The 12,603-nt window shown below is 32.6% G+C and overlaps 1 protein-coding gene across 1 annotated transcript in view; it reads right to left on the bottom strand.

Moving 5' to 3' along the window:
- LOC143047345 (apolipoprotein(a)-like) overlaps positions 1–12,603 on the bottom strand; it is a 59,813-nt gene that overhangs the window by 27,990 nt on the left and 19,220 nt on the right. Inside the window, exons 9-12 of the mRNA XM_076220378.1 lie at positions 11,061–11,189; positions 8,071–8,553; positions 6,503–6,559; positions 2,927–3,397 (exon numbers count right to left, since the gene is read on the bottom strand). Coding sequence (XP_076076493.1) covers positions 2,927–3,397; positions 6,503–6,559; positions 8,071–8,553; positions 11,061–11,189 — 1,140 coding nt within the window. The remainder of the gene's footprint in view (positions 1–2,926; positions 3,398–6,502; positions 6,560–8,070; positions 8,554–11,060; positions 11,190–12,603) is intronic.

Raw genomic sequence — 12,603 nt, 5'->3', positions numbered from 1 at the left:
AGATAAAAATTTTAACAAATCGTTTAATCAGCTATATTCGTTTAGAAATAATCAAATCGTACAATACTGAAGAAATGTTAGTCTGTTTGTGTTTTCTAGATTGATGAAAATCAAATTATGAAATGAAATATATGACTGCTGTCCTACATACAGGCTTATTAACTTTAAAATCATTAAGACAAAAATAAATTCTTACAGTGAGATACAGTTTATATTCAAGGATAAAAAGTAAAATTTTAATCTTAATGATAGATGTGTCCACCTTTTTGCAAAGATACCCTTCGATTTTGGACAATTTATATTTTTTTTTGTAGAACTACATATTATTTTTTTATCAGAATATGAGATTCTTTTTACTTCTTCGTTGCAAGAACTTGAGAAAGTATCCCTGTAAAGTTACCCTACATAGATATAAAACCCTAGATGATATTTTTAATCCGGTTGTAGCCAATTGCTTGCAATATTTAAGTAGAATTGGTTGAAAGTAACCAATCTGTTGTTATTGGAAGTGACTAAGAGTAAGACAGAAGTCAATTTCCGTTGCTATCACTTTCATTCAAAATATAAATCTCTTTTTTAAATCAGCGAGTATTAGAATTAACATTCTAACGATCATTTTCATATATGATATCAATAAATGTAAATGCAATGGCGGGAAGAAGTTTGATTTTACATGTACATGAATTTTCATTTATACAAGCGGCAACACCAACGTTTTACTGTTTAAAACTGGTACATGTGTTAAGGTGGTACCTAACACCTTGACTAAAATTTATTTGGCTCTTTTTAATTTTCATAAAATTTTGAAAAAATATTTACTTTGACCCTTTGACAAAAATATAAAAATTTAAAAAAAATTGAACCAACCAATTTATTAGAAAAAATACACTGGTTGTATAGCAGTTTGACAAACACTTATTTTGATCATTGTAAAGCTTAATATTCCCTTAACAACGACAACGTATTTAAAACGTTTAGCTGATTTTACAGGGTTATCTCCCTGTAGTGTTAGGTACCACCTTAAGAATATATAAAAAGGACAAAAAGGAAACGTGTAAAATCGAACAAACTGTATATCGTCCATAGGATTGTGGCTTCCCGTACGAGATTTTTAGGTGTATAAGTACGCGGAAGGAATCAGGAAACGTAAATGTGTAGTCCTTACGGGAGTAGAAAGAAGTGATAAACCTGGGATTAATTTGAATAAGGAAGGTGTGAATTTTTCTACTAGCGTAAAACTGTTGGTATGCTGTATATCATAATGCTTAGTTTAAAGGATTATGGGATTTTTTTTCAAAATTTGGCTCTTTGGTATTAGTTTGTAAGATTTGGACTTATGATAGCTTTATATATTCCTTATATATAATCATTAAGTTAAATTGCAGTACTAAGATTGATAGTTAAGTTCAAATGATATTAAAAAGTAAAATCACAAAAATACTGAACTCAGAGGAAAATCAATTCGGAAAGTCTATAATCACATGGCAAAATCAAATAAAAAAACGCATCAAAAACGAATTGACAAGTCATATTCCTGACTTGCAAATGTAGAAAATGGTGGATTGAACCTGGTTTTAATTTTCAAGAACGAAGAATTGTTATAGTTTTTATTCAAGGAGGTTCGCTACTCAGTTTCAAAGTAACAAGCTTTTCAAAACACTAGTGTATATTGATAAGGGATTTATAAAGGAACCAAAAAGGCAAAAATAAAGTATAGGTTAATATGCTTGTTTTCGAGATATAGGCCATTGAAAAATGTTCTCCCTTGAATTTTCATAGCTTTATAATTGACAAGTTTATTAAGTTCTCAAAAACTATTAAAAGATAACAACGATTTTATAAGACTTTTACGGATGGTTTATAGTGATTTATGTTAAAGATTTATAAAGAGAAAAATGGGGGCCAATAGACATTTTTTGAAGGCATTCAAATGAATAAAACCAGATGATTTGGAAAATCTGACTAAAATTCCAAAACATTACAAGCGAACTTCCTTGAACTAAAACTTATTTGGCCCAGTGTCTGTCTAATATATACTTATTTATATAGCTTCTTAATATCTCAAGTTTTATGTCAAACATTGAGAAATTTAAGCAACATTACAGACGTTTGTATCAAAAACACAAAAGTACACAGCTAGGGTAATATATTGATTTACATTAAGTGTATTATTATATAAGGATATAACACCTGGTTTATTTATTGACCAGGCGTTTGCATTTGCACATTAGGACTGGTTTTCTGTCACCCAGGCGTACTCATTTATATATTACTCTGAATTCATTCATTTTTGTGGGTATTAATTTTCATGGATAAAGGAAAAATTGTATGTTCATGGATATTTAATTTGGTGGTTTTGCTGAGGTCTGCATACAGGTCTATAGAAAATTTGTCATTTGTTTAAGAAATAATTGATGCAGTTTTATGTGTGTATTTTTTTTTATGTAGTTTTAACATGGGAAGGCATTATATTCGTGATTTTTTTTTTGCTCGAGCGATCGTGAGGGCTAAAATAACACAACACGAAGATAATACCGATCAATGCTAAAACAACAATAAAGAATATTTTGCATCAATTATTTTTTATTCTGATAAGGACAAATTTTATGTACAAAAAACTTTACAAAAAGGAATTTTCTTATCTTAGAAATAACATTTTAAAAAGTTCCATAAGCTAAAAACTCTTCAATCAAAAAAAAAGGCGGAAGAACGATTAATATTGTGATAATCGTTGAAAGGTATTTATACGGTCCCCTCCATTGATTAACTTGTTTAATGTGTCTATATTTATCAACTCACTTTCGATAATTTTCACTGTGTTAGATATTGAGACACAAGAAGTGGTGTGTGATCTATACACACATTGATTATGATTGTGTGAAGTTTTAACATCGTTAAACTACTGCTATTTAAAATGTATACTTACTACAGAAGGGAACATCACAACGATCCCACTTGTCATCAGGGTCTGTGGTATAACACCAAGGTGACGAATCACCGTCTGGATTACGACAATAGTTATGTTTCATTGCTGACAAGAACGTAAAGTTTTTAGGAAGATGAGGAGTTTTTACATCCCATCGCTGACAGATCTTGTTGCTGACAGATACGCTGATCGTTCCTCGATAATCAGAACCATCTAATGTCGTCTTACACTCACGACAAAAGGGAATATTGCAATACTCCCAACGGTCATCAGGGTCCGTTGTATAACACCAAGGTGAGGAATCACCGTCTGGATTACGACAATAGTTGTGTCTATATTTACGTATTAACGGATAGTTTTGAGGATAATGGGGAGTAGTTGAATCCCATCTCTGACAGGTCCTACCGCTGACAGTCACGCTGATCGTTCCCCGATATTCTGCACCCTCGGCTGTCGTCTTACACTCCTCGCCTACAATATTCAAACCAGACAAGATGATACAATTAATGTTTTTTTTTTGGTTGTTGTTTTTTTATCTTAGCAGAAGTTGGCACAATTCTTTGGAATGCTCTTCAGCTTTATACTTGTTTTGCTTTCTTAATATTTTGATCTGAGCGTTAAAGATAGGTCTTATGTAGACTAAATGCGCGTCTTGTGTATCAATTTTATATAAGTCTGGTACCTTTCATAACTATTTGTGTCCCTTACAGTATATTGCTACAATTACACCACCATCTGCGGAAAAGGGAAGAGTTGAAAGTTCGCAGACGTTATTAATCCTGCAAACTTCTTATTGTGGCTGTTCTTAGTCAGGGGTATGTTCGTCAAGTATTGCCGTATGTTGCTGACTTTCACTTTTTTTAATTTTCATTTATTGTTTCGTTTAAATCATGCTGATTTTGAACTTTTTTACATTTGTTCTTGTCGGGATCTGTTTCAACTGACTATATGGTTATTCGTAAAGGGGCTAATCTATCAAAGTGTATGCAGGGTAGGCAGGGACTTTCAAAATATCTCTACAACAAAAACTTTTTTCAGATAATTTTGCATAAGTGTAATAGACGCATATTGAAAAAAGACCCACGGCCCACCTTCAATAATTGAACTTCTCTTCCTACCTTCTAACATACATTTTTATTAAATATCCCTAAATACTATTGTGATTCCGAATATGTCAAAAAGAGAGGTAAATTGATATCAACGGAATGTTTTAACGCATTAGTTGGAACAGACTTACAATGCGCGGGCAATAATGAAAACCGACACAAACACAAATAGTCATGACACAATGTAAAAAAACAAAAAACAAATGAGCAACACGAAACCTTTTTTTTTTTGCTTCGATTTTTTTTGTAATATATATTTATAAGTTTGTTAGAATTGATGGACACTTTACTTTATCAACGCAACTGTTCACTTGTTGACAGTAAACAGTAATGTACTAGTGTTCAAAAGTCCTAAATCGAGAGAAAACAAACTCGAGTTACAAACTAAATCTGAGAGAAACAGATGAACTATAAGTATAGGAGGGAATACAAGGAACAGGAACACTGAACTTCAACAAAACCATACGACAATATACATCGAAAATTACTATATTTGATAACAACTGCCATGTTCCTGACTAGGTACATGACATTTAAGAAAATGGTGGGTTAAACCTGTTTAAATGGCTAGCCAAACCTTTAAAAATCACCATCTTTTTGCGTTTTTTTTTTGGCAATATATGTATTTATAAGTTTGTTCAATGATTTTTGTCAAATAACACAAGAACTTATTCATATTCTTCACGAGCACATGTGATACACGCTATCCAATATCTGTTTTGTTTATTTGCTTAATTTTTATGGACAGTTGGTGGTATAACGGGGGAATACCTTCTGTGTTGACATGCATATCAATAATGATAATTTTTATAAATTTCCTGTTTACAAAACTTTGAATTTTCGAAAAAATAAGGATTTTCTTATCCAAGGCATGAATTACTTTAGCCGTATTTGGCGCAACTTTTTGGAATTTTGGATCATGAATGCTCTTCAACTTTGTTTTTGTTTGGCTTTATAAATATTTTGATTTGAGCGTCACTGATGAGTCTTATGAAGACGAAACGCGCGTCTGACGTACTAAATTATAATCCTGGTACCTTTGATAACTATTTATACATATACCACTGGTTCGATGCCACTTCTGGTGGACGTTTCGTCCCCGAGGGTATCAACAGCCCAGTAGTCAACACCTCTTGAATATCAATAATGTGGTCATTTGTTTACATTTCGTAGTTACAAAATTTTGAATTTTCGAAAAACTAAGGATTTTCTTATGCCAGGCATAGATTACCTTAGCCTATTTGGCACACTTTTTTGGAATTTTGGATCCTCAATGCTCTTAAACTTTGTATTTGTTTGGCTTTATAAATATTTGATCTGAGCGTCACTGATGAGTCTTATGTTCGCGGAATTATGTAGACGAAACGCGCGTCTGGTGTACTAAATTATAATCCTGGTACCTTTGATAACTATTTATGTGTAAACCTGTTATGGCCCTTTTCACGGTGTTGTTAACTGTTATCTGAGATCACTTAAAGCTGTTAACTGTTTTCAACCCAATATGTAACTGTTATCAGCATTTTTGCATTGCCACAATCGAGGTGTTGTTTAAAACATGTTAACTTATTGTCCCCTTTATTACCACTTTCTTGATATCTTATTATGACAATAATTGGAACAAAATATTAAAAATTGTATAATAAGCGATATTTTTTAAATGAATAAATATAATAACTTAAAGGTTCCACAAAAAAAAAAAATGTTCCATAGTAATTATTTTTATACAAATTGTAGGGTCGGCCACTAATATTTCGCTCAGTATCTATAATCACACAAAAAAATCGGCTAGGAATATCTGGAACGATCACAACTATAGATTTTAATGTTTTTCAATATCCATAAAGCACTATTTAAGGAGAAACACAAAATGTATGTACTGACATGCGACATGTTTCAATTTTAAACAACTGACTGCATTTACTTCTTGTGTTGACTTTTAGAGCGAGAACAGAACCATAGAATAAACCCTTATCATCTTCTTTAAAGGTGCCAAAAGTATGCAGTTATGAAAAGTATGCAAAAAATATTTTTATTATTTAACTTATTGTATGAGTGGATTTTTTTTATCTCGTTAAGAATCACCACAGAATGAATTTCTTGTTTCTAATTAACGGTAAAATAAATCACACTTAGTACCCGAAAATTTAGCCTCATACGCGAATCTGTCTGAGCTTTGAAACGAGCATTAATGTACATCTAAATTTACAATATGGACAAGGTATTTTAGGAAAAGGTTACCATTCCCGCTCACTAAGATTTGATTGCGCTTATTAACTTATTTCAGTTATACATAATTAGTTATCAAAGGTACTAGGATTATAAGGCGTAATGAGATGACAAAGTCAATTCTAAAGCAAACCTTTTTACAGCATCAAACTACAAATAACTCATACAATATCATGCATTATATACCTCTTTTGCTTTTTAGTTGCGTTAGTATTAGTTGCGTTAGAATAAGTTCCATTCTTACCTGCTTTACAAATATTATCCGTTGGGTCACGAAACTGCAATCTAGGGTCTTGACAATCTATAAAAAAAAATATTATTTCAACTGGGCAATTATCTTGAGCATGTCTCTCTTTACTTTTTTTTGCTAGGAACAAACATTTTACACGATTGTTTGATAACATTGCGTAAAGACTATAACATAATGATATAAACACGATAACATTATTTACAATATGACTTAGATTTCTGTTGAACAGGCAGTTAATTTCGACAAATCTATCTTTCATCAAAGTAACGAGAGAGTAACTGCTGTCGAGCAGGCTTGTTATTATTTTAAATCTTAGAGTAGATCGTCCTTCTAACAGCGAGTTAGACAATTGTTACAAAACAGTTATACAATTACTTTACCTTGTCTTTCGAAGATTATACAATTTGACTTTGATTTGATTATTTGATTGATTTTTACTTCTCCTTGTCAAGAACCTAATATAGGATCCGTGTTAAGTTATCTAATATAGATAAATGTATGAAACCGGAGATGAAATGTTTTATTTCGATGACAAACTATTGCAGTAGTATTTCGTAGCAAATAAGTTCAGAGGGGCGTAACTCATAGAAAAAACCTGAATCATAATTGCTTGTCGATATGCGCATCTACAAAGTATGTCTTTATTACAAAGTTTCATGAAATTCTGTTGTGTTGATTCAGATGAGTTGTGATGACAAACTGTTGCAGTAGTATATTGAAACAAATAAGTTCATAGTGACGTAACTCCTAGAAAAAAATTGAATCATAATCTCCTGTCGATATGCACATTTACATAGTATGTCCTTATTATTTGAAAATGTTTCGTGGAATTCTGTTGTGTGGTTTCAGAGAATATGCGATGACAAGAACAGGACTGACCGACGGGTCAAAATCATCATATCCTCCGTAATTTCGTTGCGGGGTGTATAATAAATGTAAATGCAACGGTGGAAAGAAGTTTGGTTTGACCTGTACATGCAATGATTTTATACAAGAGGCAATAATATCAAACATGTTTGTTTGCTGAAACTAATGTAGCAAATTTCTAAATGATAAATACATGGAACTTTTTTGCAATTTAAAGTAAGTTCATTTCGTCCCAAAAAAATTTTGACCAGTGGTTTACTAAGGTTTTTCTCAACCAGGATATATTTCAACTTCTTACAAAATAACAAAAAGTAATTTTGCCGATCTTTGAAATGATCATATGAAATAATTTAAATATCATTAGCTGTTCCAACAAAACTATGAGAAATAACAACTTAAATTGATACTTTAATTCACCTGTATTGGTCGACCAATATAACATGTCAGTGTTTAAATTCAATTGAAATACTTTTCACTGTGTTTTTCTGATTCAAGAAGAATTTTCTAATGAATCATAATCGTAGATGATGCAACAAAAGAGACGTTTACCCTACTATCAACGCACCTGTTTAAGCTCTTCATTCAATTCGTGTGATTTCCTCACATTTTAGTGTTTCACTGTTGATTACTTTCGTCTTCGTGGATTTAATGGACATTACCATCGGTTAACTACTGTTACTAAAATCTATACTTACCACAAAAAGGAATATCGCATAAATCCCATTTGTCATCCGGATCCATGGTATAACACCAAGGTCCGCTATCTTTGTCGACGATTGGATTACGACAGTAGTTGTGTTGATATTTAGATACGTCCGTAAAGTTTCGAGGACGATGAGGAGTTTTAACATCCCATCTCTGACAGCTCACGTTAGCGCGAGTGACGCTGATCGTTCCTAGATATTCAAAACCTTTTGCTGTCATTTTACACTCAAGACAATAGGGAATAGTGCAATATTCCCAACGCTTATTGGGGTCAATGGTATAACACCAAGGTCTGTCCTTACCGCTATCAGTTGGGTTACGACAAAAGTTGTGTTTAAATGTATCTACTAAGGCATAGTTTGTAGGAGAATGAGGAGTAGTTGAATCCCACCTCTGACAGGTCCTGCCTTCATCAGTTACGCTGATTGCCCCTCGATATTCAGTACCTTTATCTGTTCTCTTACACTCATCGCCTGCAATATTCAAACTAACAAAGATTATGAAATTGATGCGGATCATTGTCCTTTTTTTAACTGTGTATTGAAACTTTATATTGCTATATATCATACATGAACTGATCCGTCGTCGTTAAGATTCTTAAAGAGTATTTTCCTCGTTCACGTTATCTCTAAGATAATATAATATCGTTGACTTTGTAACTGTATTGTCAATTTGTTTGATTGAAATTACAGGCTTTGTTGTGTCGATCTAAACAGTTATGGCATTTTCAGCTTATTCTTTGTTGATTTTTTTGTTGTACTTTTCGCCCCTAAGCAGCATATCTAAAGATAAGGAGTTAAGAGCTTAACCTTGCCCCTTCTAAATATGCCTGTTCCAAGTCAAGAGCCTATAAGTGGTTGCTGTTTGTTGTGGTCTTGTTTCTTTTTCAATTTGTGAGTTTGAATATCTCTTTATTGAGTCACCAAAACGGAGTTTCTTGTTATTATTCTTATTCTTCTCTTTCTGACCACTTAAACAGATTACTGTCCTACCATTTTTTTGGAAGCAGTAAAGGATGGAACTTTATATCTTTTCTGTGTATGGGTCTGTATCATGGGGGTTGCAGAACCCAATGTCCATGATACCAGGGTGTCATTTTTGCATAATTAGGGGGGCTCAAAGATGGGTGGGGTCAATTTTTTTTTTACATTTCTTAAATTTTCTACTGCATGTAGAGTAGACGGAACTATGATTACTATTGTGATTATTTAGAGACACATGTCTGTTCCTATATGGAACTTATTTTATTTCAGTAGGAGGTCTCATTGGCATAATTTTAGGGGGTGAATTTTCATAGAACATTCCAGAACATCATTGTTAAATTTATTCTAGAGACATTAAATGGTATATGATGGTATATAATTATAGAGGGAACAAATTGCAGCGGGGATTTGACTTACAAATATTCAAAATGGCCGCCGTTACCATGGAAACAGCAAAAATACGAAAAACTTCAAAATGCTTAAAATTTAATGAAACTTATAACAAATGTTGCCTAGCTTAAGTAGACTTGACTTTTGAGTTTGGAATTTTCAAAATGGCCGCCGTTGCCATGGAAACAGCAAAAATGTCCAAATTTCAAATGGCCTCAAATTTGATGAAACTTAAAACAAATGTTGCCTAGTATATCTGGACTTGACTTTTGAGTTTTGAATTTCTTAAATGGCTGCCGTTATCATGGAAATGGCTCAATTGTAAAAAAAAATCAAAATTCTTCATATTAAATAAAACTTTACACACACATTATCTGGCATCATGGATACTGCAGAACAATGATGTTGGGTCCGTTTTGGTGACTTTTGTGTTAGCATCCTAACACAGGATTACTTGTTATTCTTTTTTTTTCTCCCCCCTTAAACTGTCCTACCATTTTCTTGGAAGTAGAAGAGGATGGAAACTTTATATTTTTTCTGGGTATGGGTCTGCATCATGAGAGGTGCAGAATCATATTTGCATAATACCAGGGTGTCAACTTGGCATAATTAGGGGGGGGCTCAAAGATGGGTGGGGTAATTTTTTTTTACATTTCTTAAATTTGCTACTGTATGTAGAGTAGATGAAATTATGAATACTTCTATGAATATTAAGAGACACATGTCTGCTTCAAAATGGAACTTTTTTGGTTTCAGTAGAGGTCTCCTTGGCATAATTTTAGGGGGGTGATTTTTCATAGACTTTCCAGAATATCAATGTTAAATTTATTCTAGAGACATTTAATGTTATATGATGGTTTATAATTAAAAAGAGAGCAAATTGCAATAGCTGTTTGACTTTGGAATTTTTAAAATGGCCGCCGTTACCATGGAAACAGCAAAAATATGAACATCTTCAAAATGCTTCAAATTTAATGAAACTTACAACAGATGTTGCCTAGTTTATATAGACCTGACTTTTGAGTTTTAAAATTTTAAAATGGCCGCCGTTGCCATGGAAACAGATAAAATATTAAAAACTTTAAAATGCTTCAAATTTCAAGAAACTTATAACAAATAATGTCTGGCATATGAGACCGTGACTTTTCACTTATGAATTTCCAAAATGACAGTCGTAACCATAGAAACTGCAAAAAATATGAAAAATGCAAAATGCTTTTATTAAAATGAAATCAAGGATTACGCAGAACAATAATTTGTGGTCCGTTTTGGTAACTTTTGTGTTAGCATCCTTACACAGGATTACTTGTTATCTTATGTTTCTCTCAGTGTAAATATTACATCTTCAACAAAAAACTAAGCGAGCTTCTTGACAATCAACAGAAAGAAGACACAAAAAAGAGACGCGTATCTAAGCACAATTTTGTCTTGCAATATTTTTATTTTTGTTATTTCCAAAATATGAAGATGTGGTATAATTGTCGATGTTCTTCAACGTAAAAAATGATATAGAGGTAAATAAAAAAATTATGTTTATGAGTTTGTCTCATTAACTGATGGACAAATGAACTTAATTTTGTCAACTCATCCTAATGATAAACACATACGTGGGTGACATCTGTTATCATGTTCGTTGTAGAAGTGCGCTGGTTCACAATCACATACACTAAGCGCACAAATTAAAGGAGAGAAACAACTGCTTACAGTTGTCGAACAAGGATCCTGGTAGCTTCCAACTGTAAAATAAATTAATCGACATTAAATTGTGTGATGCTCCATTTATTTTTCGATAATCTATTATTTTGGTTAACAAGGATCATAGCGAAAATTATAACATTGGTTAATTGAATCAGTCTTAAAATATGAACAAAGACATGGACAGTCTAAACTTATGGGGCTGGTCACTACCGACTTTATCTTGGTCAACCAGGATCATATCAAAAATTATTTCATTCGTAAATTGAATCACTCTTAAAATATGATCATAGACATGAACTGTCTAAACTAACATGGCTGGTCACTGCCGACTTTATCTTGGTCAACCAGGATCATAGCAACAATGATATCATTTGTTAATTGAATCACTCTCTCTTAAAATGTGGTCAAAGTATGTGTTAACTAACAGGGCTGGTCACTACCGACTTTATTTGATAACTACGTCTCCTGTGTAAAACTAATATCATACGATAAGCTAAGTATCCTGCCTCTGATATACGAGGCTGGTGTTTTATTGAATATTTCTGTTACAACTACATTACAATTAAAAAACATTTCAAATCATACAAATCACATGGAGAGTCTTAACTGATGGGGCTGGCCACTACCGTCTTTATCTTGGTCAACTAGGTTCATAGCAAATTTATATCATTCGTTAAGTGTATCACTTTTGTAATATGTACAAAGACCTGGACAGTATAAACAAACGGGGCTGTATACTACCCACTTTATTTAATAACTATACCTCCTGTGTAAAGACTGTACAAAACAAAATAAACAGCTGCGCTACAAGCGCATGATACGCTCTTCGTCTTCGTCTCTTACAGTTTTATGCAATAATCATAGATATTTTCTGAGATACAGCGCGACATGCAAAACCCCTTTTTTTTACAAAAAACTCAAACAAAAAATTTCAATCATCATCGAAAATTATACAGATCTTTAGATCAATATAACTAAAAAATGTGTAAAGTTTTAAGCAATAATCATTAATTGTTTTTGAGATAAGGCGCGACATGAGAAAAAATACACCCCCTGTTATAGTTTTAAAGTCCTGTAACTCAAAAAATTTAAACCTTATTCTAACCAAAAAGTATATAGATCGTGTTACCATCAATAGAAACAATTATTTTAAGTTTTATGAAATTTGGATAAGTGGTTTTTAAGTTACGGTGCAACATGTGGACGGCGGACAGACAGACAGACGGATATTTGTATATATTTCCCGTCAAAATTTTGTCGGGTGATACAAATCAATCGATAGTTTTGTGCATACAAAGCATTACATCCAGACGCATGAAAAAAAAATTGAAGACAACGTTTACTCGTGTACACGTCATGTTAATGCTGCGTTAACGTTAACGTTCTCTGCTGCTCAAAATTTTAAAAAGTTGACATCAAAAGAAACATTACTTCACGTTTGGGAACATGTGT

The sequence above is a fragment of the Mytilus galloprovincialis genome, chromosome 10 (assembly GCF_965363235.1).
Source record: "Mytilus galloprovincialis chromosome 10, xbMytGall1.hap1.1, whole genome shotgun sequence".
NCBI classification, from domain to species: Eukaryota; Metazoa; Mollusca; class Bivalvia; order Mytilida; family Mytilidae; genus Mytilus; species Mytilus galloprovincialis.
This window is presented reverse-complemented; position numbering and strand designations above follow the sequence as displayed.